Consider the following 26,898-nt stretch of genomic DNA (forward strand, 5'->3'; position numbering starts at 1 on the left):
TGAAAGTGAGGATCAAACTGGTATCCCACTTTTCCAGCATTACAAGCCCAATATCTCCAAACTGGAATTAGGCAATCACAAAATGTTTGTTTCAGAATAAACAAATTCCTTGTTGATGCACAGTGTGTACCCTTTACTGATCATTTACACCATAAATTCCCAGAGATGGACTGTAATTTTCCCAAATCACTGCACAACATTACTGCAAAAAGCATCAACTAGCAGACGCCTGCAGTGCCGTCCTTTGATTTACGGTGGATCCACATCCACCAGTAAAACATACAGAATGTGCTTTTAAACACACACAAAAACACACATTTACAGGATAATTGGATGGGATACTGTTTTTGGCAGGTGAGCCGACTGATCTGGCTGTTTTGGATGTTTCCTCTTACCATCTCTGCTGCTTCAATAGAAAAAGAGGCAACCAGAAACTATGTGATTGTGTGCGTGAGGACTTGGGTATTATTATGCCATGCCCATAGGAGCAAAGATCCGTACAATCAGGTCCTAAAATGTGTGCATGTGTGCCTCCACATGTCTTTGTGAATGCATGTGTGTGTGTGTTTGATGTTAAGCCAAGGGTGTTGTGTAAAATTCACTCAAACAAACAACTTGAAGAGTGAAAAACAGCTTCCTTGGACCAAATGTGTAGCCACAGGCAATGTGGCTATGCGGAGTGCGTGCATGTGTGTCTATGTGTGTATATGTGTGTGTGTTGGCCTGAGGCAGCGTGCGTGTGTGTGGAGTGGATTGCTTCATGCCTGGACGAACATGAAAGGTAGAAAGAGAGCGAGAGAGCATGCCCACACACATACGCAGACTGCAAACAGGAAAAGCCTTTTGCCATAGTTATGGATGTATGAAAAAATACAGACAATTGAATGCACCCATCTCCTTTCAGTCCAAACCCAAAGGATGCAACTGCACAAACACACATGATTATGAATAGAGGGTTTTTTGGTATTTTCTAAGGCGAGGGAGGTGAAAGTAGAGGATTATTAGCATCTTATCCCTTTGGGTTTAGATTGTTGTTTTGTGGGGGATAAGAACAAAAAGAAATGTTTTCTTTTTTTAACGTAATTTAGTATTAGTTCATTTTAACTTATTTTTAGGCCAATGATGGGAATATCCTTTTTGACCTAATTCATGATGCTAACACTGTGGTACTGTTTGTCAATGAACAATAACGGCATATAAGATAAAATAAATAACAAGTAGATATTATTTTATACATGCAATCATAAGTCCCTGGAGTTGAAGAGGACGTATTTAGATTGATGTTTCTGTATGCAGAAAGCAGCAAACCCACACATGAAAAGAAAAAAAATGAAAATATCTGACTATTTGTGTAAAAAACAAACAAAAGATTTACTAATTCTGTCTATTTCTATTTCTGTCTATTCAATTCAGTTCGATTCAGTTCAATTTATTTACATAGCTCCAAATCACAACAACAGTTGCCTCAAGGCACTTTATATTGTAAGGCAAAGACCTTGCAGTAATACAAATCTGATGTCATTATACTTTTTCGATTGTAAGCAGAGCTGTAATGGTAACAAGTATCAACTTTAAACTAAAAGTAGTCGTGGTTAGCCCTTCCAAAGCGCACCAATAGTTGGCGTGTATCTGCTCACACTGATCTTTAGAATATTAAATGGGCAAATCTGTCTGTAACAGCAGAAAGGCTGAATTGAGCACATTCCTCCATGCAGTCTGGGGCTGATTTCATTATAGATAAATCAGATTCATCTATTCAATCTCTCTTTCTTTCTATCTGTCAGTCCCTTTCCATTTCTCTCCCTTTCTTTCCCTCTATGTGTTTCTTTTCCCAATTTTAGCTCCCTCTGCCTCTCTTTTTAGAGCCTTCTCATTACTTTTTACTCTGTCTTTCTCAATTTCTGTCACTCCCTGTATCACTCTCGTTATCTGTGTAATATAATAAGTATGCACACAGATGAGGAGGAGGAAAGAGAGAAGAGACGAGAGTAAAAAGTAGTGGAGAGAAACGGGGAGGGTGTGTGTGTGTGGGGGGGGGGGGGGGGGGGGGGGAATAAAAAAAAAAGAAGTGCCGTGTTAAAAAGCTGAGTCCACCAGAGCAGTCACAACAAATTCATCTCTCCCGCTCTCTCCATTCTTTCTTTCTCTCGCTTGCTCTTTGATACAAGCTGGCCTCAGTAATACAATAAAGAAGTTGGCTCAGCTCTGTGCGTCTGCATGCATGACAGTGTGTGTGTGTGTGTGTGTGTGTGTGTGTGTGTGTGTGTGTGTGTGTGTGTGTGTGCGTGTAAGGTAGATGACACCTCTTACTCCCAACTCTCTGTCTCATCATTGCAGCTGTTCCACAGAGGTGTGTTTCAATATATCACCCTGACACGCACACATACACACACAGACACAGTCCCTGCTTAATAAGCGGTATTCAGAGCTCCTGGGTTTATAGAAGCTGAAACTGCACTCCTGCACAAAACTGAAGCCTTTCTGACTTTCCTTCAGTACACATTCATTTCTCTCTTTATGCCGTTCCTTTTGCTTATTCATCCTTTCCTTTGTTTCCGTTTCTTTCTTCCATTTGCTTTTATTTCCCCTTTGGTTACTTTTTTTTTTACTGAGATTTGTGGTTTTCTTCTTATTAATTTATTCTCTTTTTTTTAGAACTTCATTTCTTAACTTGAACCCTGACATTTCTTCAATGAGTCTTCATCTTTGAAGCAAACAGCCCATTAAATAACATGACACAAATAGATCTTAGCCTTTTGTACACATAAATGTACATCAATGATTCATTCAATGACCATCCCGTAACCAGAAAGAAAAGAAAAGAAATCAAACATGCCTAAACATAATGAGTAAAGCCCATGTATGGAAATTTCCACAACTGCTTTTAAAACTACCGTTTAAAAGCAATTCATTTGACCTAAACTACATAAACAATTTCTGTGCAATTTACTTCTTACTTGACTAAAAGAAAATGGATTGGCAGTCCCTTCTTATTCTTCTTCACCAAAAAAATTTATAAAATTACGTGTTGGTAACATTTTATGGTAATTTTGTTCATTTAACCTCACTATAAAAATCACACTGAATGTGAATCTGTAAGCAGTCCAGTGACTTTCAAATATGGATGGAGAAATTAAAACAGAAAAGAGACAAGAAAAAGGAGCCAGAGAAGAAAAGTGGACACCTGGATGAGTCCTGAGGCTCTGCGGGAAGGAGGGGAGGAATCAAGAAGGAGGGAGGATGGGCAGAAGGGTGGGCAGTTTCTTTCAGCTGTTCCTTCTTAAGGGTGTGTACGTGCCGATGTGTGTGTGTCTGTGTGTGTCTATGGTCCATATGCGCATTAGTGCTGGAGGAGTTGAACAGGGGGTCATACCAGATGGACACACACACAGATGACAGATTCCACCCACTAGCATCATGTAACCACAGTTCGGTCACTCTCCTGCATGCATGGAAATAATACATAATTCTCACTTTTAAAGTCACATATGAGCAGAATGTGTTTTGGCAGAGGAAACTAAAGTAAGACTTTCCGTCAAATATAGCTACATTACTGTGATTTGTTGGTCTTTGTCCAAACTGTGCTTGTGACACATTTACTTCAAAAGTTCACTTAGACAATTTGTTGTTATCAACCTGTGCATCAAAGCAGCTGCTCTGTCTCTGGCTGCAGATGCGACACACCTGCTCTAACGTCGATGGCTGGGATGAGGCCAGAAATGCAACATTTAAGTTTTAACTCACACAACAGTGAAGATGTGTGTTTGGTGTTTTTTTGTAATCTGGTTTCATTTTGAAGGGAAAAAAAGAATTGGTGTTGGTCCACCTCTAAGTTTAAACATTAATTGTCCTCATTTGGTCCCAATTGTTGCTGATTAAAGAAAGTAAAGCTGAAACCTTAAAACTGGTACCACGTAGAGTTAGTTCTGCTGCTGGTCGGGTCTACACAGAACCATTTTTGTTACAGTTTTTTACAGACGCTAGGACACATTTCTCAATACTTAGGTCACGTTTGCAAAACTCCTCACACAGTGAGCACAACAGAAGTCTATGTGGGCTAAACTGAGGACCAGTTATCATTGTTTTGGCACAAAATGCATTCAATGACTACATCTCTCAAATTTCATGAATTATCTTCTCACTCAGACACAACAACTGCCAAAAATCTTTGTACGTACAGGACATTTTGCATGTGCTTACATACTGTTTTCAAAACTGTTAAACTTATGGCCAAAACAATAACACAATGAAAAACTTAAAAAGACAGCAAAATCCAACAGCAATATTTTATTGAAACATATTTTAAATCTAAAAATGCAGTTTAACCAGCCACAGCTGATCCTCATTGTAGATGAACATCTACACAGGTGTTACTCCTTCAATTTTTCAACTCCTTCAATTCTGGCATGCCAGAAGATTCTTTCCTAGGTGTATTGCCCTAGATGACATAAGATGTGATGTGGATGAGAACCTGTGGCCAAATAGAGAAGACCGAGTAGAATAGCATTACTATTGTATGTGTATCAGTGGATGGTGTGTATACAAATTCTTGTATTTTGGGATTACTTAGTGCAAAAATAATAAAAATACATAAACAAATATTAACGAATTCTGCATGATGTCTGATTCATTCCAGTAACATATATTGAAATTATAAACAGAGATGTGTCCTTGTTTTACACAAGAAAACACTGTGTAATGCTACATGTTGTTAGTGTTTTTTAGGTCTTTGTTTTGTGGGTGACAAAGTGTGTTTGTCGGCTGTCAACCTTTGCTAGTGTTCTGGAAGAATGAGTTTATTTGAGACCTGAATAAAGTGTTTTAGTGGTTGTAGTGCATTTTGAATGTGAAATGAACTGCTTTGCCAAGCTGACGGTCAGTTCGGAGAATTGTGTGAAGAGTTTTGCAAAAGTGACCTAAGTATTGAGAAATGTGTCCTAGCGTCTGTAAAAAACTGTAAGAGTTGATCCCACAAACCTCTCAGAGACAAATTACGTCTATTGACCCCGATCAACCTTTGCCTCTCCACACAGCCACAAAAACTCACAAACACAGACTCTCCCTCACTCTCTTTCTCTTTCACACACACACAAATACACTTCACTTAATATCCTGAGCGCTTCAGTCTCCACTCCATTCCTCATCCAGTGAACCAGCTCTTTGTGTGTGTGTTTACTCCTCTCTTTCTTTGTGTTAGGGTGTAAGGTTAAATGATGGCCATTAAGATTCATCTCTGAGTTCACTACCAGCAAACCAAATACCCTCTGACACACACACAGACAAACATGCACACAAACACATAAGCAGATGAGGGTGGTCAGAGTGCACCAATTGTCTCTCCTCTTCTGTTTGTCTCTCACCTGTCATTTAGGCCAATTGAAATCACTGAATGCATAATGAATTGCAGTAATTGTAGCACTAAAGCAGGGCTGGAAAATTTGTTCACTTTGTCACTTCTTCTTATTGGCTTTAAATTCCAAGTTTATAGAGTGATTTTGGGCCTGTGTAAATCACCATAAATCACTTTCTTGTACAGCTGACCGTTTCTCGGCAGATCTGTTGTGGCATGCTGTCGACACATTTCACAAGATTCACTCTGTTTGCTCTCCTGCTGCCTCCCAGGACAGATGAACGAAAAAGAGAAGGATGAGGACGAGAGGGTTACAGATCGAGGGGACGACGAGAGATGAATAAAGTGATGATTGAAGTCATTCCATCTTCACACCTACAGATTGGAAATCACCAGGCAATTTCCTACTTTCACGTTGTTTATCACACAAAAAGCGTGTGTGTGTGTGTGTGTGTGTGTGTGTGTGTGTGTGTGTGTGTGTGTGTGTGTGTGTGTGTGTGTGTGTGTGCGCAAGCACCAGTATGTGTAAGCGTGTTATTCGCATCTCAGTTAATCCTTTTCTCCCTGACAAATTCACTGACTGACTAACAAGGAACTAACTGACAAACTGCCTCATTTTCTTCAATCTGAACTTTTGCACACACACTTAAAACACAAACACACTGCGTGATGACTGAGTGGACCCTGTGTCAATCCCAGCATGCCTCTCTGCTCCGAGGCAGGAGATTCTGTCATCAGCACAGTGACTGTCAGAACGCATCATCGGCGGCCTTGGCAACTAATTAAGACCTGCCTGTCAGGCCTGTGGTCCGTGTGCATGTTTGTGTGTGTGTGTGTGCGTGCGTGTGTGTGTGTGTGTGTGTGTGGAAACATATACCAATGGACAAAAACATGAGTGTAATTAACTACCTGTCATAAACCAGAGCCATAAACACACACGAGCGCACACACGCTTTATAGCCAGAGCTACTATATCTGCCAGCAGGCATCAACGTACACAGTGTGTTACTCACCAAGACTCACCAGTCATTAGTCACAGAAAAAACACAAACAAAAATTCCAACAGAGACTTACTCATGCATGAAATTCAATGGTTTTATGCATTTTTTTTTTATTATAGCCTCCTATTTTCCAATGAGGTCCCTACAGATGCATGAAAATTCATCAGAATGCATTGTAGCAAATACTAGCAGTGAAGGAAATATGAATTCAAATCCAGAATCAAGTTGTTGAAACACTAAAACTTGTACTTAAAAGTTTATTTACAATATTAAGGGCGAATGAATGAAAAAAAAAAAACAGAACAAAATCCCTGTGTGTGTCAAAGCATGCAGTATTCTTACTTTGATGCTTTAATATGTACAGCCACAGTCACAAAGGTTGCTGGCTGTCATCAAGTTATATCAGTCACATAGAGGGTGCTGCACCAAAAACCTCCTTGAAGCTGCTTTGATCAGCAGAAGAGTGGCACAGTCACCCATAATTTGCATTGAAGAAATGAGCATGGAGGATAAATCATGTTGGTTGTAGCAACTATTTACTTTGTAGGCAACCATTTTTGATTTGCTTTGCACTTTTTCAAGTATCACTATCACTTGGCAAGGATTGTGTGAGTGTTTTCATACAAGTTGACATATTCCAGTGCAAACTCTGGGCAACATCAGTGACCAATTAGCATCTATGGAGGCAATGGAGGTTTTTGGTTCAGAACTGTATACCCCATTGCAAACAATTTCACATGATGGCTGCTAGCAACCACTAAGGAAGTGCATGTGTTTCCTTAGTGATTGACTGCCAGGATCTCTAGGCCTGGGTGACTGAAGTCTAAGAAGTATTTCAACATTGTAGTTGGTCAAGATTTTTTTAATTTAATTTAATTTTTAGGATTTTTTTAAAAAATAGTTTTTAACATCTTCAGATAAATCCAGTGAAATGTAATTAACCAGGAGTTGCATGAAATGAAAACACTCATTTTAAAATGATGGGCAGAGTACTTTTTGTCCTTGATCTCTCTTTACTCTCTTAAAAGTGACTAATACTTTACAGTCCCATTAGCTAAACAACATTGAAATCATGTTTCAGGCAATTGTTCACCCCTTACACACAGTAATAGCAGTGAGTGCTGAATTCATCCTCACCACATTAAGCAGTGATGCAAGTTCACTGACTGAAAACTGTGTGTGTGTGTGTGTGTGTGTGTGTGTGTGTGTACAGTCAGTAATGAGGTGTGACTAGTGTGTGTCAGTGAAAGTTGACTGATCAGCGTAATGAGCAACAGAACATAGAGGGAAAAAGATGGCAGACAGGACGAGGAGAAAGTCATGAGATGCAACAAAAATGAGTAGGAGGATATATTAATTTCTTTTTCATATTGACTGATTACACATCTAAAGGCTGTCGGTGTCTCTGCAAGTTGTTTTTGATACTGCTGGAAACGTGACAGGACAGACCAAAAATATAAAAGCACTTAAGGGAGAGGCCTTTTTTTTTCTGGCTTAAAAGGAAAAGATGTCAATTTAAATTCAGGTTGAAGTTACACTGTATGTTTTCTCCTTAATTTCTAGCCGTTTCAGGTATAATTGAATAATGTATTAAATCTTTGAACAACTGCACAATATATGAGTCAAAACAATTATTTTTATTGGTATAAACTCGAATGCTGGGCAATTCTACAAATGCACTGTAGCTGTATGTACACTTACTTCAGTAAGATGACTTTTAATAGAAAAACTGACATTTGGTAGGTGTTGCACTGTCTGAGTCACACTGTATTTGCTTACCAGGTGAACTTTATTAAATTAAAATGGGTTTCTCCACTCAGACAAGTGCTTACATAAAGTTAATTGTTACTTGTTTACATAAATGACAAATTACTTGTTGACTTTGAGAAAATATGACCCATTTAGAGAGAAGATTAAAACAGATAATGGGTCACTGCTAAAAAATCTAATCTGACGCTTGATCAAAACATTAATAATATAACCTGTAAATCATGCATCATAAATATCGACCAACAAACCTTGGAACAGAATTTTTTACATAGATATTTTTACAAGTAATGGATGTCCAGTTGCTTAAATAGATGCAAATAATCTAGTCTTTACTTAGAGGACTTTAAACACACACAATGTGCAGTTCCCCAGATCTCTCTGTAGCAGTTATAAAACATCATTTTTGCACTTGATTTTAATCTGTGAATTGGACTAACGGATCCCAGGTATGCAGGTGTGACAGAGGCTGTTTTTACCTGTGTATATTTGTGCTTCAAGCTGACTAACCAGAAGTTGGTCATCAGTCAAGCTCTAGATTTATTTATAAATGCATTGCAAGTAATACTGAATATTCCATTTACAGGCTGTTTCAGCTGTTGACATTTGTAAAAGGGTGCAGAACAAAACAGGACAAGGCCACCATGTCCTGCTTTAAAGACATATTTTCTTTTTAGGATACATTATCGTGCATCTCTATGTGCGTCATTTACATTTAGCACTTCCCACTTGTTCCACTAAATCCTAAATCCAGACATCTAAATCCACGTTTAAACACAGTCTTAGACTACTTTATCTAGTCTGCCTTCCTCTCTATCGGCCTGGTTAAATCGAAACAGCTACAGCCAAAACCAGGCCTCCTGAAAGATAAACAGGCTGATTTCAGAGCAGAAACCTACCAATCACAGTATTGCACAGTAATCCAACCAGTTAGAAAAGTAAATACACACAGATAGACAAAGACACACATGAAAGAGGAACAAAGGCCAACTCTCAAAGCTCTGCCTCCATCTGTGAGAAAATGGGTTAACAACTTGTAGTTGTCCACTTTGTGCTGGTCAAAGAGAAGCCTAACTCCTGCAGTAAATGAGAAAGCAGGTCAGTGCATTCTGTTCCCTTTTCCAAAGATGCAGTGAGTATTGAACCCAAACAGGTCGCAGACAGAAGTTGCATTGCAGAACAAGCCCGGACAAAGAAAATCCTACATACAGAATTGCATCTTATCAAACCAGCATAACTTTCTCTCTCTTCGCTGGTCTCTCTCTCCTGTTATCAGCAGATACGGAGGAGGTATGAAAGAGTGCAGCTGCAAGTGTTTGTTGTGTCAGTCTGCTCTGGTCTACTCCGCTCGTGTGTAGTTGCTTATCATACTTCAAACAGCTTTTGCTCCTTCTCCCACACACTTTTCTCCGGCCACTCGCTTCTGTATCATGTACTCCCATTTCTTTCTTTTCCATTTCATGAAGGATTATAACCCAAGTCTGTGTCACAGGTCGGGGCCTGTAACGTGTATCTAAACAGCTTTTATCATCATTATAATCTGTCACACCAATCTGCTCTTTTCTTTTCTCTTTTTGCCAAATTGAAAAACAGATCTCTGTATATCTGCAAGGTATACCGGTCCTTAAGCATCTGTTATTTCCCAGCAAACTGTAAAATGGTAACAAATTGGAACTTTGCAAACGTTAACAGCCATGGAAAAAACAGACCGGCAGCAATGCAGCCATGGTTTATAGTGGTGACATTCAGGAGGGACCTCATCATGGTATTCAATTTGTATTTACAGGTCTCGTGATTTTAAGGCGATCCAATTCAGTGCATGAAAACTCAAAATGAAGTACCACAGTTCACGGTTAGATCTTTTAATGAATTCATTTCATTCTTTCATTTTATCTCTTACACTCGTGGACGATGTCTAACAATACAAGCCAGCAGATTTTCAGGGCTCCAAATAATGAGAGCTTTCTAAAATAAAGGAAAATGGTATTATATTTTCAAGATATGTTAAGCTGCATCGTTTCACTGAATTAATACAATCTGGTATCACAGCAGCCAAGAAAAATGATTTACAGTTCTCGGAGGAGAGCACTTGTCATAACAGCCACAGTTAACGAAAGACAAAACATAGCCTACTGTTGAGCCCACTCTTTGTTCACAGTGTCATTTAGAAAGAGCTTCTAATTTGTTCTCACATGTAGGTGGAGTTTCTGCACTGTTCTGTGGTGCGTTGGTTGCAGGCAACATCAGACTGTTTTTCAGATTTTACTCTGAGAAAAACGGGCAATATGATTAATGTGAGTCATAATCTCGGGAATGCATGGAGAAGATGAGTACTGTGCGGTACACTTTACATGCTGAATACCCATCTCTGGTGTAAAATCATCCCACAAATATGAAAAACAGGCCAAATATTTTGTGAAGGATATGCTTAACCTCTTCATATATAGATATGAGCGTATAGCCATGATTATGAAGCATTAAAATCTCGATGGATCAAATTAGAAATATTTGATTTTATACACATTTTTTAAATGAGTATAACATAATTACCTAAAATATGCCTCTGGGATTTAAACTCAAATTACAAGTTGTGTGTGTGCGTGTTGCCGCACAACATGAGTCTATGCCTGACTCACTAAGGTTTATGGGTTTAAGATATATAATGTAACATTTTAATTAAACTATTGCAGATATGCAGTCCATACTAAATCGAATTCAATAAACGTTCTATATCTTTGTGTTAAATCAAGCAATCGTATTGCGATTCATACTGCACTTCACGTGTGCTTTTGTGTTCAAACACTAAAAACAGAAGGCATCAAAAGATCTAAAAAAAATCTCTTACAATCTGCAACAATTTAGTAACTTACAGTCAGTAACTTTTTTAAAAAGCAAAAGATGACTGTGCTTTGTCTATTTGAACTTCAGTTGAGCTTAAATGGAATCCGGCATCTTTGAAGTGCAAGAACACAACAAAGAACAAAAAGACATGTAGACTTTACTGATTATATAAGAGCTGCTGATACAACTACAGCTCTCCAACAACTGTACAGTATCACATAAGATGGCAATTTAATATACTAAATATTCAGCCTATCTATATCCGTGAGTTAAGTCATGAACATATTCATGCAAAGAACGTAAAATCGTCCACTGATATTACAAATGCACGTATAACCTAGAAACCCTCAAGAAAATCTCAAGTATTCATAAATTCATAAAATAGCGACTTTTGTAATGAAAATTGGTCTGACATTTAAGCATTTCTTTGTGGTGGAGAACAAGAGAATTAAATTGGATCTGTTATGTGTGAAAACAACGTCCCACTGGACAAATACTGTAAAGCAGGTTCCAGTCTGATATTAGCAATAAAAGACAGATCCTTTAAGAGCAGATTATTTCGTTATAAGCCTACATAAAGTGAAATCCGTGCCATGACCCGCTTTATTAAGTCCACACATCGATAAGCTTTAACGTCAACAGCTCAACGACACTGTTTAGGATTAAATAATCATGTTAAGTTTACATACGCAGCCAGAAGTGTATTTACTATGACCTGCAGTCATGCTCCTTCTGTTTCATTCCCTCTCACATTTCTGCTGCTACGATTAAAGTCGCTCTCCCCTCTTTTAGTTTCTCTTGCTCTCTCTGGACCACTAACCTTGATTCACTGCTTTACTCGACTCTGCCTCAGGCTAGGACATATACACATACACACACTGAACATAGAGACATGTACAGACAGGCAGATTTACAAGCATTCATACAGCCGTATAGACTAAATGGGAGATATACACATGTACTTGACCATGGTAAAGTAGAAGCGGTTAGTTTGGGGCCAGCGTGAGGGGAAAGTGCGGCTAACCGAAACCACATGTGGCTGACTCGCTCTCTCGCTGCGTCCAGAGGTATGTGAGGCTTTGGAGCGTGTGTGTGTGTGCATGTAACTGTGTGACGGTGTGTGATAGAGAGCAAACATTAGAAGAAGAGGCACAGAGGCAGAGTGAGCTCATTTCTTGACTTTAACCTTTATTTGTCCAGGGAACAGCTGCATTTAGCAGACATGTAGTTCTGTAGTAAGACTACATTCACACAGCAGCACACGGAGGAGTTGTCCCACTTTAAGTATGCTTTTTACTCTTGACCCCTGCAGCAGTGCCACAATCAGTGAGGTTAAGCTCTTTGTTCAAAGGCAAACCTGCCACAGTTCCTGCACAGTCACATCTTAAACCTGAAAAAATCCAGTTTGAAAGAACTCTCCCCAAAATACTCTTTTAAAATGTTTTTTTTTCTCTGACAACCACAAAGAAGGACTGACCCTCTTCTGCTTCAGCTGATTAGATTTCAGCCAGTTACACAGATTCTCCATAAAGAATGTCTGTTTGTTTCAGATCAGCCTCCTAGCCAATGAAACTGCTTAAAAATGACTGCAAATGTATAATCACTGCATTTTGAGCAAGAGTTTGTATGTCACACTTTGTAGAGAAGTATGCAAAAAGAAAGTAGCAACACGAGTGTTTTTTTGGCCAACAATCAAATATGCACAAACTCAATCAGCTCCACAAAAATGATTAATTTGGTTGACTTTGTCCCTTGCATGAACTTGAATGAAGTTGAACAAGAAGAAAACAAATCCACAAAGACTACATGGAATCTCAGGGAAAACATGTTAAAAATAAACGAGGGTGTCAAGTACTGTATCCAACTGATGAATCCCGAGCACACAACGTAAAGAAAGTCATGAGTTTTTTTATTCAACAAATCCATGTAAACCGCAAAACATCAGCATACACAAATGATCGTGCACAGACAGCTGTAGTTCTGTATCAAACCTGCACTTAGCTTCACTTTGTAGTGAGGAACTAACCCTACAAGACAAAGCAATGCTGTGTGTTAACATACAATTGTGTGCATGTGCGCATGTGTGTGTGTGTCCCTGAGGTTGAGTGTAAGAGACAGTTTATGTCATGGGGAGGTAGCTCTGTATCTGCTAACCGTTACTCCAACAAGACAGCTCGCTTAACTCACACACACACACACACACACACACACACACACACACACACACACACACACACACACACACACACACACACTCACAAGTTTTATACACACAACACACACACTTTATTTACCTTTGGCCCAACACAGACATAGTGACAGTTAACCTAGCCACTTAATACAAACGGACAGTTTCTTCTACAAGGACTTATATTTAGAGTGTGTGTGTGTGTGTGTGTGTGTGTGTGTGTGCGTGTGTGTGTGTGTGTGTGTGTGTGTGTGTGTGTGTGTGTGTGTGTGTGTGTGTGTGTGTGTGAGCTTGAGTCAGAGTAAATCTGGCTGAACTGAAAACAGAGAGGAGAGAAAACACTAACAAAAGCATTCCAGAAAGTGGGTGAGAGAGATAGTGAGACACAGAAAAAGAAGGAGAGCGAGAGAGAGACCTTGAGAATGTTTCGTGGCAGCATAACACTGTAAAGAAGAATCTGTACTTCAACTTTTGAGCCATCAGATAAAACCATAGATACATCTTATACATCGGCAATATAAACTGACAAAGTGTGCAAAGTTGCTGTTTGGGGTTTTTAGCTAAAAGCTGAAAAGAAAACATTTACAAGTCTGTATATGTTATGTAGAACAGGAGAGAGGAGAGAAAATGCATTTGCCATTTCATTCTTTTTTCATTGCACAAATGATCTTAACTTAGCTGTCTATCAGACAACTGAGCTCCCATTTAGCCTAGACTGGGGATTTTTTCTTTGTTTTTGCTGCTTTATATGGTGAGAAATGAAACATGCTTGTGCCTTTAATGTTCGGGAAAATCAATATAAAGATGAATATGCAAAACACGGGCCTTTTTTAACTATTTCTTGACAGGTGTAAGTGATTTTAACAATGTGTGGAGTTTTTAAGACAAGGTTGACAAGTGAAGTGAAATGTTGAAACAGCATTTTTGATGCGAAAATCACTTAATTCGCTTTAAACTGACTCCAAAAATATCATTTTACCTTTATTTTCCAATCAGTCCAGTATTGTTCAAGTGTTTAAGTAAGGATAACTACATAACAACTGAAATTTCCATCTTAAATAGAATCCACACACTTTATCCCATGTAATACAACACCATTTGGTCTGGATTTGGAAATCCCACCCTTTCTCTTGTTATGGGGGAAACATGGGAACTGGAAAAGTAGGGAGGAGGAGAGATGGGAGAGAGGGGGGTAAAGAAGGGGGCATTAGATTAGAAGTCAGGGGTAGGGAAAGAAAGTGTGTGTGTATGTGTGTCGGGGGGGGCGGGGGGGCAGAGAGGGGGTAGGGTTTGATAAACGTTGTGTTACTCTGTTTAGGTTAGTGGGCCATAAATTCCAAAGGGGGTAGGGAGGTAAATGAAGCTTTAGGATAGAGTTTACGGATAGAGGCTTACTTGGAAATGCTCCGTGAGAACAGGCGAGAGAGCTTGTTTGACTAAACTGACTGAGTTTGTTCTGACTTCACCAGACACGGTGGAGTCTGCATAGTATCCGCATCGCAGCGGAGTGCGTATATGTGTATGTGAGGGAACATCAGCTTAAATAAGAATTTCAGGGCATCTTCCCAATGAAAACCTTGCATGTCCTATTTTGGAGCTCTTCATTTTGTGTTGCTCTGAAGCTGTCCGTTGGGAATTTCACTGCACTACCTTTTCTTTTTTATCTCTTCCAGCGAAAGGCCACATTATTTGTTCTGAGAGGTAAAGTTCTGTAATCGAATCAGCAGAACTCATGATCAGAGGTTGCCACAGATGAATCGGCGCTGCTCACTTGTGCTCAAACACTAACAAATGCCTGGGGGAGTAACGGTCTCAATGGATGTTTTAAGCCTGCAATATATGGAAACCGTGGAAAAACTATTGTTTAGTTTCATGAATGCATACATATAAATCTCAAAAGGTTGGCCTTTAGGAGGTTGAAACTCAGCAGGCAGCCCTGGCTCCTCTCAGTTATAGCTGTTGGAGTTGCTGCATAGCTTAATTTTGATATACGACACTAATACAGTGCTATGTTTACAGATTCTAATCCCTGAAAAGTATGCATTTAAATTGTAATTGCTCATAGAAGATTTTTGTGAAGAGCACAGTTTAGTGTGCCTTCATTATGGTTGATTTTATGGGTACTGTAACAGAACCCGGTGCTAAATTGTGAAAGACCAAAGTACAGAAAAGCTCCAACATTTCAGTTCTGCTCTTCGCAATAGAAGCTGCATTAGGCAGGGTCAGCTTTCTCTTTGATATGCTGAAGAACAGTGCAGAAGATACACAGATGCACTGCTATTAGTGTCAATGGTGGAGAGAATTAAACATTCGAAAGTGTGGTTACACTTTACTAGAGTCAGTGCTGACAATGCTCACTGCCACAGCAACAAGTGGCAGAAACATGAGCAATCTGGCAACTATAAAAGTATATTACAATACAAAGGTTCCGAAATTCAAATCTTTAGAGATGGGAATGTATTGATTGGTTTTTTGATTCTGATATCCATCAAGTGATACCCAGTCTGCACCCATGAGTACATTGGTTTCGCTTGCTATATTTATACACCCTCTTCATGAAAAGTCCTTTCAAAATGTGACATGTCTGATGGAAGAGCAGGGTTGTGAAAAGGTATGAAAGCCACAGATTTACTGTATTACATGTCAGAAGCTAGGAAAAACATGTCCATCACTAGGCAACATCTTTGCAGTGCAACTAACATTCGCAAAATCCAAAGACATTCAATTTACAAAGCAAAGAAATCAGCAAACCCTCACTTTTAAGATGGTAAAAATTGGTCATTTTAGCTTGTTAAAAAGCTTAAACAACCACAACGTAATCAATTTTTCTGTCATTTCATTTGATATTTATTCATTGCTTACCGGTAATTAAATGTTTCATCATTTCTATTTAACTTAATTTGTCTGCCCTTGGGCTCAGATTTCTGCAGAATATCTTTCTAAACAAGATAGCGAAAGCATTATGACTGCAGACATTAAAGGGTTGGGAGACACCTACTTATCGCCCACTTAATTGCAGAGTTTGATTTTCCTTATACAAATGAAGTTTTATACAGTAGTTTTAGAATAATTTCCTTTAAAGAGTAATGATAACGGGTGTATGTAAAATATGTAAAGAGTAAATATTAGCATATCACTTTATCACAGGCGATATTTTGAAAAACAAGGCTAACACGACCCAGCTAGAAAACTGACAGACAGACAGATGTTCAACATTTAAATGTCTCTCTTCAGACTCCCACACACAGTCTGTCTGTTAGCATGATTGACTGTATGATGTGTATACGCAGTCACTGTCACGCTGACCATGTGTCTACAGTCATCTGCAGTAAGGAGAGACACACACAGGCTGGCAGGCAGACAGACAGACTAAACATCAGATTAGAGTGGCAGACAGACAGATTTGACAGGGGAAAAAAAACATTGTGTACCACTATTTGGAGGGAAAAGATAGCTCGGGAATATCTCCCGGAAGATTGAAATCTCTGTTCACACAGAGGAGCGGCAGTGTGGGGATGTGAAGATACATGGTCAGGGATGGAGATGATAATCTTAATGGACTGGTCGTCTATCTGTAAGCCATTGATTCACACACAAACATGTAAGGGAAGGTTTAAATATCTCAAAAGCCTTCTCCAACTTCTGATTTGAAATCAGCTTACAGAAGGGAGGAGAATTATTGGAAATGAATTTGAGGACAGTGAAAACATGTCTCTATAATTTTAGGACATATTGTTAAAATGATTGTAGCAGAGTATCCCGTAGGATTTTACCTAGAGATAATACACACAGATAAGCAATAAGCCTTTCATGGAATATTGCACATTGACGGCTTATGACTACTTTTGTGTGCATTTGTGTGTTCCTGTGTGTGCATTCATGACAGATGTCTTCATAACTGGAATAATAGAAACCACTTCTGCCAGGCCCCAGAGCTACACAGGCACATACACACAGGGGCCCTTTGGCTATCCCATCCACCTGAAGGTTGGCATAATCATGCATAACACACACAAAGTTGGGCTGTCACATCTACTCAAAGTACAGGTTAACTGCAGCCTTAAGCAAAGTCTGTCTCATTAAATATACTTTGTTTACATAGCTTAAGTTTTTCTTATAAAGCATAAAAGATAACAAAACTACTTTACATTTTTTAGGGAAGATAACTAACTGTTGTATAAACTAACACTAAGAAGTAAGAGAGGTTGAGAACTTAAAATGTGCCAGATTAAGACCATGGGTTACACTTTAACCGAGAGTCATCGGGAAATCCCAGACTCAGTGGGTTGACTGGATCATTAAACATTTACTGAACATGAAAGGCGGGAACTGGTCACTGTGACAAGAGGAACAGTGGAGATTTGCTGTAAAGTTTCCACCCCAAAGTGAAACATGCCATAATCAGTTTGTAACCTTATAACTGTACTTCAGTGCCACCTATATACTTATAATTAAGAGTTAGTTAATGAACAATCCTTTCTTTAAAGACCCTTGCCTTGCCAAAAACCACCTCCAAAATTTAAATGAGTCTTCTTGGGAAATGGGAAAAGGTGCTTCATACAGGAGTGACGCTGAAAAGCAAAAAACCAAACCATGACAAGCTTGAATATGTTACTATATGCATTTCATTACAAAGGACTCTGACTTTGAATTATTACTACCATTAACAATATAATATAATATATAATACAATATAATAACAGAGCACAACTATGATCTGAGCCTAAGGCCTACAGACTTTGCCTTCATGTTGCCAGGAAGTTTAAAGTGAGCAACAATAAAGATTACATTAGAAAAGAGCATTTAATTTCTAATGTAATCAGTTTTGTTGCTAGAGGATAAATACATTCCTGAAAAGTGAAAACAAATACAAAGCATCATGTCTCACAATCAAGACTCTCTGTTATTTGTGCCAAAAATTGTATTTATATAATGTTTGCACAATCGAGTGAGGAACCTGAAAAGGGTCTGATACTAAAATTACGATTGATTAGACACTTGTTTGCAAAAGTATCGATACCAACAATGTTATCTTCACCTCACACAGCAACATACAGGCACACCTGAACAGCAGCACATCAAAACTTGGCAAAGCATCTGACACCTGAGAGGAGAGGTCAGTAAAGCTCCCATTTCAGCAACATTCAAGTATTAAACAGTATATCGTAAATGTTAAATGCTAACACTATTATGACAACACAACCATTACCTCACCTCCAATAAACCAGCAGTTTACTAATCCGTTATAACAAATATTCTTCACTTGGGGCCTAAGTTCAGTGAAATCTACAAAATTCTGCCAGAGTAGATGTAGAATCTGCCAAAACCATTTAAAAAAACTTGTACTCCTTAATATGATTTGACAGTATTTCTACCCCACTGGGCATCCGATTGGTCTCTATTATTTTTATACTGAATAACGTCTGCATTGGAACATAGCATTCCTACGTTAGTTTTCAGGGATTGATTAAAGTGGCACTCTACAAAATGATCTATCTATCTATCTGCAGTGTGAAGAGTGTGTAGCATATCTTACAAACTTGTAACCTTCACAACCAAAGGACAACTCCCTTATTAAGAAGAGAAGAGAAGAGAAGAGAAGAGAAGAGAAGAGAAGAGAAGAGAAGAGAAGAGAAGAGAAGAGAAGAGAAGAGAAGAGAAGAGAAGAGAAGAGAAGAGAAGAGAAGGGTGTGTTTAGCTACTGAAGGAACAAAGTTACTCAGAGCTCTTTTATTAAAAAGCAGGCTCAACTAAACAAATAGCACCTGGAAACTTCAAACCTCCCGACAGCTGTCTAGCTACACAGACAGACAAGCACAGGAAGAGAGACACAGAGACAAATGGCACATAGATTAACTGACAACCAGGTTGGCAGAGTCACAAAGACGGGTGACAGCATACCAGTACAAGAGTGCTTCAAATATTTAATCGATTCAGGATTGTCACTGTAGAAATTTTTTAACAAGCAAAATAACACTAGACATGAGCTGAAGGTTCATGAAACATTGAAACTATCTGACATTGAATCAAATGGTTCAGAGTTCTTCAAACATGTTCATACTGAGGAAGGTCCAAATACTACTACAGTACTTTAATGCTGGCTTATCAAGGTCAGGAAAATAAAAACCCAAAGAAAGCTCTACTGCCATGTCAAGGTGAGTTTGATTAAATACGCTAAAATAATTGACAAGCACTTAGCCCATGATTAGTAAATGGGATGATTAGTAATGTAGCTAAAAGATGGGATGACAATGGATGACAAAACAAAGCAACATCACTACAACTAATGTCTACACAATGAAAAGGGAACCCTGCGTTAAGGTGGAGCTATGGGGGAGTTACGACAACATTAAAACCATGAAAGATGAAGCTCGGCTGGCGACTCGTAACTCACCCTTCTCAGCGCGCCCCATGTGAGCTGGATCCAATAGAAGCAAAGCAGAGAATAACAGCACAGAATTAGGTTGGAAAGCATGCACGGGTTCACAAACACAAAAGAGATTTTCATTACATGTTGTTCTGACAGCAATTTTCTCACTTTACGCGTTTTTCTGGTCTATTCTGGATAAACTTCTGCTTTTATCTAACTAAACAAAATATATATATTCAAGAAAAGCAAGAATGAAGTAATCCAATATTGCCCCATGACTTTCTTCAGCTTTGCATCCACCCTGTTCAACAGCAGCAGCAACAAAATCAATGCTTTCAGGAATCATATATAAGCAGCTACACTCCAACAATGATTTGTAACCTTAATAACACAGTTGAATGCAATCTGTTTAAAAAATGCAAAGGAAAGAACAAGTCTGAACTAACACAAGTTCACACAAACTTTAAACTTTATCCAAAACACACCCAACCTCTGCCTTCACCCTCTTATTCAACTAATCCCCATGAACTCCAAAAGTCAAGACTGTCTTCACCTGCTACCACTTGCACCAATCTCTCACTCCTTTATGCACATGCACACACAAGTCATCCCATATGGAAAAGATATATATAAATCTTATAAAGTTTGTATCTGTCTTGTGTGAAACTTGTATGAAAAGCATATAAGTGTGAAAACAGATATAAGATCCCTTGAAAAATTATATAATGAAACTTGTATGTTTTGGATTCTTACTAAAACAATGTATGAAAGTAATGCGAAAGTGGCCACTTTCATGAGTAAATCATGTAATCCTTATATGATTTACTCATGAAAGTGGCCACTTTCATGAGTAATCACATATAAGTTTTTACTATTTCTTTTCCGTATGGGATATCTCTGTTGCATATATCATTATCACTACACACTAAAATGCACAACTGGTGCTGAGGCTGCTCATCTGGCTGTGTGAGTGTGAGGCAAAGGGTGTGTGCTTGTGCATGCACTGTAATGTAATTAATCAGCTGTGAGTGTTGATTACTTAATCTGTCATTAGCCAGCCATGTGTATAAGGGTGAGTGAATGTGTGTGTGTGTGTGTGTGTGTGTGTGTGTGTGTGTGTGTGTGTCAGGCAGCAGCATTTTTCAAGGCCCCCTTGTACCAACAGCTGTGACCAGAGCCAAACAGGGCAGAGCAGAGATTGATGATACAGGACTAGCATCATCATTCATCAGGGATGTGATGTTTCAGGGATTTGGGATGTGTGTTGAATGTGCTGCCTGTCTTGGTTTCCAGTGGAGCGCTATCACTTTCTTGGTTCGCTTTCTTTGCTTGATTGGTAATTTAAACCCATCACGACCCAGTATTTAAGACTCAATCCTCTTTATGACATTATTTAATCTACTGTAGGTTTTCTCTGAGTACTCCAGTTTACTCCAACAGCCCCAAAACACGTGTGTTAGGTGAATTGGCAATTCTAAATTGGCCGTGGCGTGAATGTGATCATGAATGGTTGTCTTTTCTATAGTCTCTTTTTCAGTAGTACCTACTCAGCTCAGCTCGACTTAACTCGGTTTTCAGAGTTTTCCTTTATGTGGTAGTACCTGATGCCAAAAACATCAAGCCAAAAAAGTGACGTCAACAGACTGCATGCCACTGATTGGCCACGGAGTGGCTGAATGACTCACGAGGCGGAGTCCTTTACAAGAAACCTGCCATTTTTGAGACCCAGCAACAAGGGAAATCGCTATAAACCACCGCCGTGGTTGAATGACAAAGTGCAGACATTTACCATCGGTTTAGCAGCAGGAGTACCATCGTCTCAATGTCCTGAACTTTTGGTTCACGTTGCTATAAAAACACCTCCCTCATTGAGGTGCTACTCAAATGTAATGGAAAACGACGGAAACAGAGTCAAGTCAAATCAACTTGAGCAGCTGAGTAGCTGTTAATGGAAAGTAGACTGGCAACATATCCAAGGATATGCTACCTGACCAGCATGTCATACAATACAATACAATGTAAATATACAGTTTTTGCCAATACAAACTGTTTATGTCACAAATTATTGTGTGGGATTATATTTGTCATCTTAAACAGACATAGTTGTGGAGGTTTTGCGTTATGAAGTTCTAAAAATGGATAAGAAGTGTAGAAAGTTAGTGACACTAATCAGTAACCAGTCTCTATTTTCATCTGCTTATTATTGCATTATGAACACCACAGATAACAACTGATATAGCCCACGACTGCAGTCAAAAGTTTGTATTTTCAAAAAATACAAACTTTCCTTTTAAAGTCACTTCTTTGTGTTTTAAGTTGAGCAAAGTCTAACTCAGTATCCACCCTCTTTGCAGTTATTTCACTTTGACATTATGGCATCATCACTACAAGCTGCAGAATTTCTTTGGCATTTTATGGTCTCCGGTTGCTGCTTTGCTGCTAGTCTCTCTCTGTTTATATACCCCTTTGGTCACAGTGGATCAGAGAAGAAAAATATACTCATTAAAAAAAACAAAACAAAACAAGAAATCAAATGCCATCCTCTTTTGGGAAGCAATGAGTCAGTCAGTGTGCAAAACACACAAACATTTCCCGCACTTCCACATACAGAGCATTAAAAAAGGAAAAAACAACTTTGTTCATATATTTTGATTCTGCCTGTGTAATAATAGTTGTGTTAAACTGTTAAACTGTACAGTTACATTTTCAACTTGTTTTAGGTAAAGTACAGCATTTTGTGAAACTTCAGTTCTTGACGAAGAACAAATTTTTACATCAAAACAACGTACCTTTCCAAAGCAGAAAGGGAGCTTCAGTGAGAGTCATTTCAAAGTAAAGAAACCTGCCACGATTTATCAGTGCAAATAGCGCTCTGTTTATTTTGCACGCTGTCACATCCTCTTGAATACGTCTGCATAAACTCATGTAAACAAGAATTTCTTTATATTTTATTTTGCAAAAGTGCCCAAAACTTTCACCCACTGTACACACTTAACCCTCAAACTCATTTATGCTCACGCACGCACACACACGCACACAGTCTAATGAGGGATTAGCTAATGAATTCTCTCAGCAGATTAATTACATTTTACAGACTTCCTCCCCAAACAGCTGAAGAAATGAGCCAGCCACTTTCAAAGCAATGGATTTTGTAAAATCTATCTCTAAATTGAAATCCGTAGAAACAGATTGGCTCTAAGCAAAGGGACGTTTCATTTGTGGAGAAGACATTAAGATGGATCTGAAGGACTGCAGACTGAGGCATTACTTTTAACGAGAAATAAATAAAAAAGCCTTTGATTTGGCGCCATTTTACATGGCATGAGTAGAATGAGGAGGCATTTTCACATGAATCGAAATGAGAAGCAAACATTTCAGATGCTCGTCTTTTGTACCACTGTACTCCGGAGGGCTTAAAAGCATCGGCCTCCCTCCTTCTCTGTAAGCGACAGCAAAACACATGAATTGACACACACGTTTGCACCACACACATACACGAGACATGACAGACACACACAGTGATTCACACGCATACACACACACACACACACACACTCCCTTCTGCCGTTTTCACAGTCTCTTGAGTGGAGGAGATGCCCACGGCCAAAAACCAATGGTTTCTTATTTGTCCCCCTCCTCTTCTCTTTCTCACTGTCCTTCCATTTCTTTCGCCTTTCTCTATTAAAACACACAATTTTATTTCATCTCCTAAATGGGGCGGAAAAGTAATTATAATTAAACTAACTTGGTTCTAATGTTCGAAATACTAAAATAATTTACAATTCTAATTAAACCAGCTCAGATGCTGTGTTCAGTGGCACTGGCAGCCTTTTAATTCGTCTGGAGACAGTGATGGAAAACAATTATTTCACTTCATTAAGATTAAAGACGCCTAAAATCTGTGTCACAACTCGATCAGAGAGGAGACAGATTTAGAAAGTTGTAAAATTAACATAAACTCGGTTACTGACTTTGTAAAGACAGCTTGTTCAGATTTATTACACTGACTTTGTAAGTGATTAGCCAAAACAAAACTGTGTATAAAAAATGATAAGAAGAGGCAAGAGACAGGCAGATTTAGAGAAATGCTTTAACTTGCAGTTTGACTTTCTAATTGGGAAACTAGAATAGATTAAAAAACTGAAAGGAGACAAATTTAGTGAGAATGCATCTCAGCGCGGACTGAAAATGACTTCTTTAGTGCTTAATGGATGGTTTTAAAAACTTGCCACAAATATTTCTTGTCCTTGTCAGTGATATGAGTGTAGCACCCAAACACACATTTCCTTCATTACTAACTTTTGGTCTTATAATTATTGCTTTTTCTCAGTGCCAAGTCATAATGGCTGTATTAGTTATCAGCCTGCAAACCTTATCTGCATCACTGGCTGGAGATTTTATTAAACCGGTGCATAAAAATGCTGCCAGTGATAAGTTTACACAAGCTGAACGGTGTTAACTTAAATGTTACCTAAATTTTTTGTATGGTTAGCTGGTACAGAAAATACATGGAGACATATGAATGTTTAGTAAAAAGTGTGCCTGTTAATTTTCCCTGTACTGATTTGCTACAATTATTCTCACATTTGCATGCTTTTATCACTAAATATGTGGCTCTTTTTCTACAACAAAGCCAAAGTTCTCCTTCCGATCCCCTTTTCCACGCTAATGATAGCCCACGTCTCTGTGAAGCGGCATCCAGTCACTAGTATTTACTTGCAAATTAACAGCACTTAAATTCCCAAAGAGGCCTCAGAGAAATTCCACACATTTGTTACCCAGAGGACCAAATGACAATGGGGGGGTATGGGGGGGGGGGGCGGGTATAGGGTGGGAAAGAGGAGGGGTGGAGGCAATAAAACCTCCCCAGATGAAGCTGGAATTAATGTGTAATATTAATGCAAATCATTAACAGGGCTATTGTGAACACTGGAGCGTAAAATTGTGATTTTATGTGTGGCGCGTGATGTGTTCTTTGCTGTAACTTTAATGTATGGTTGTGATTTTGGAGGTCAGCTTTCAAACAGCTGTGTGAGCCTCTCCTGCCTCTCTGCGCGTCGGAGATGAGAGTGGAGCAACGGCTGAATGCGGAAATAAAACGCAAACAGGTACGAGATCGAGCGATTACAATGAGAACGTAAGGAGTTTGGTTTCTCGGAGCTCGAGGAGTCGTTTGTTTGTTTTGTAACAGCGGATAACTTCCGCGAGTTCATTTAGGCGACTTGCAAAAGCATCGTCCCAAACGTGGCGAGCAGCACTGTTGCAGCGTTTTTCCTGTGCATACGTGTTTCTGCAGGCGAGACGGACAAAAGAGCTTCAAAGGCTCACTGCGCTGCGGGTTACTGTTTAAACTCAAGTCCCGAAGTCAAGCAGAGGGGTGGTCTTCCAACGCATCCCCCGCAAAACGAGGTTTAAAGTATCGCACTCTGCGCGTGACCGTTTTGATGGGAAGTTTCGGGCAATTCGCAAAAATCACGCGTAACTTGATGAATGTGGTAACCAGAAACCAGTTACCGAAAAAGTATCTCAGTCTGATCTCTTCACTCACGCAATGCCAAAAAGCAATACCCCTCTTTATCAACATGCGATCGACGTGCAGACTGTATTCCCAACCATTAGGTTTGATTGCATGCAGCGAGAATAAAGTTGGAGATGAAGCGGCTCATTTGGTTTGCAAAGCGCCAGCAGCTCGTGGCGCTCGCAAACCCAACTGTCCGCTGGCTGGAACAAAAGAGCAACGCTCCTTTAGAAAGTACTTTTAACACATCACAGAGCGCAGGGTGATATTAAATAAAAAGCTCGCAAGCATTTAAGGACGACAAAGATCAAAACAAACCAATCCATCATGCAATTAAGGTGACACATTAGCGTGTCACGAGATGGAAAAACAGCAAAGTGCACCAGGCTTTTAATAAAGGTTGTACAAATCAACGCTGTCTTGCTACATAAATATTATTATACAGTGATGTCCGGGCACACAGGAACTTTTTTTCTCCATTCATGCGCTGCGAGACTGCACTGCTTCACGGCCAAGCTCGGCTCTGCTTGAAATCTACAGGAATAAACGATGCTCAGCGCAAAAAATGTGAAATCTTTCCACTTTAATCCTACTTGCTCATAACTGCAAATGTATGCAATGCTTCCTTTTATTCGTAAATCAGAGGCATAGTAACTCTCGGGTCTGAAGACCTGCGATGCGAAGAGCCAAGCAGAAATGCAGCAACTTAAGTTTTAGGCATTTAAGATAAGAGTTGGCGATCCAGGTTATGAGTGAGATTACTTGTTCATATAAGAGAGCGCAAACAAGGCTTTAAATGGGCTGCATTCAAAGCGTCGCACACAGGCGACTTGCGTGCGACGAAGTGAGCATTTCACATTTTAACAATGTCAAAAAGGCATCTCCACCTCATGAAAATTACCATTTCCACGTCCGCCGACATTTAAAAAGCCCACATATGTGATAAAACAGGCGATACGGTGCATTTTCAACACCGAGGCTAACTTTTCTCGCACACCTAAACACACCTGTCTGGAATTTATGAGCTTAAACCAACGAGGAAAAAGAAATTGTCGCCTAAACTTTTTCTTCTAACACACGACACAACACAAACCACTTCAAACTGTCGTGTTTTTCTTCTTCTTTTTCCTCTTACCTGTCGGTATTTGGCCAGAGACGTTACCAACTATCGAAGAGAGAAGCAGGAGTCCCAGGAATACAGAGAAGAGTGTATCCATGTTTAAAGCCGTGGCCGTGCGAGAGTCTGTAACAGTTTCTCCCCCCCTGAAAGTTTTTTTTTCTTTTTTCTCCGTCTCCAGTCTTCTTTATCTATTTCTTCAGCGGGTTATTATTCCTCCTGTTGTGATGAATTCAGCGGCCCCATTCTCTTTTTTCTCTCTCTCCCCGTTTTCTCTCTTTTCGCTTCCTACGGGCTCTCGCGGACTCCACACTTTGTTTCACGCGGAGTGCAGTGAGGGAGCGCGAGGGAGAGAGAGAGAGAGAGGCAGGGAGGGCGAGCTCAGCAGAGAAAATGTGTGACGTCACAAATCGGGAGTTTATTGAAAAATAAAAAATAAGGAATTAATAGAAACGATGTAACAACAGCACCCTGGTTTTCTATTATTTTCTATTATTTTATAAGTAATTAGCATATGCAGATTGAGTTTTTTTTTTTTTACTTTATAGTATTATGTTATAACTCTGCAGTATTGGTGACATGTTTATGACCCCCATGCCATTAAGCTACGATTAAATTTTAGATTAAAAAAGAAAGAAAATTAACTTGATTTATCATCTACTTGACCTTTTATGTTCTTTCTGGCAAACTCTCTGGCTCGCTCTCTTTCTCTCTCTCTCTCGCTCACACACACACACACACACACA

At 39.2% G+C, this 26,898-nt stretch overlaps 1 protein-coding gene across 10 annotated transcripts in view; it reads right to left on the reverse strand.

Annotated features, from left to right (window-relative positions):
- ptprk (protein tyrosine phosphatase receptor type K) overlaps nt 1-26,488 on the reverse strand; it is a 105,894-nt gene extending 79,406 nt beyond the window's left edge. For all 10 annotated transcript variants that reach the window (XM_085432196.1, XM_085432195.1, XM_085432193.1 and 7 more), the window contains exons 1-2: nt 26,171-26,488; nt 19,542-19,565 (exon numbers count right to left, since the gene is read on the reverse strand). In XM_085432196.1, the coding sequence (XP_085288322.1) occupies nt 19,542-19,565; nt 26,171-26,252 (106 nt within the window). In that variant the 5' untranslated portion in view covers nt 26,253-26,488. The remainder of the gene's footprint in view (nt 1-19,541; nt 19,566-26,170) is intronic.
- Between the last annotated feature and the right edge of the window lie 410 nt (nt 26,489-26,898).

The sequence above is a fragment of the Copadichromis virginalis genome, linkage group LG15, assembly GCF_057382275.1.
Source record: "Copadichromis virginalis isolate Kocher_CV1m ecotype Utaka linkage group LG15, C_Virginalis_male_GT1.1, whole genome shotgun sequence".
In the NCBI taxonomy this organism is placed as follows: domain Eukaryota; kingdom Metazoa; phylum Chordata; class Actinopteri; order Cichliformes; family Cichlidae; genus Copadichromis; species Copadichromis virginalis.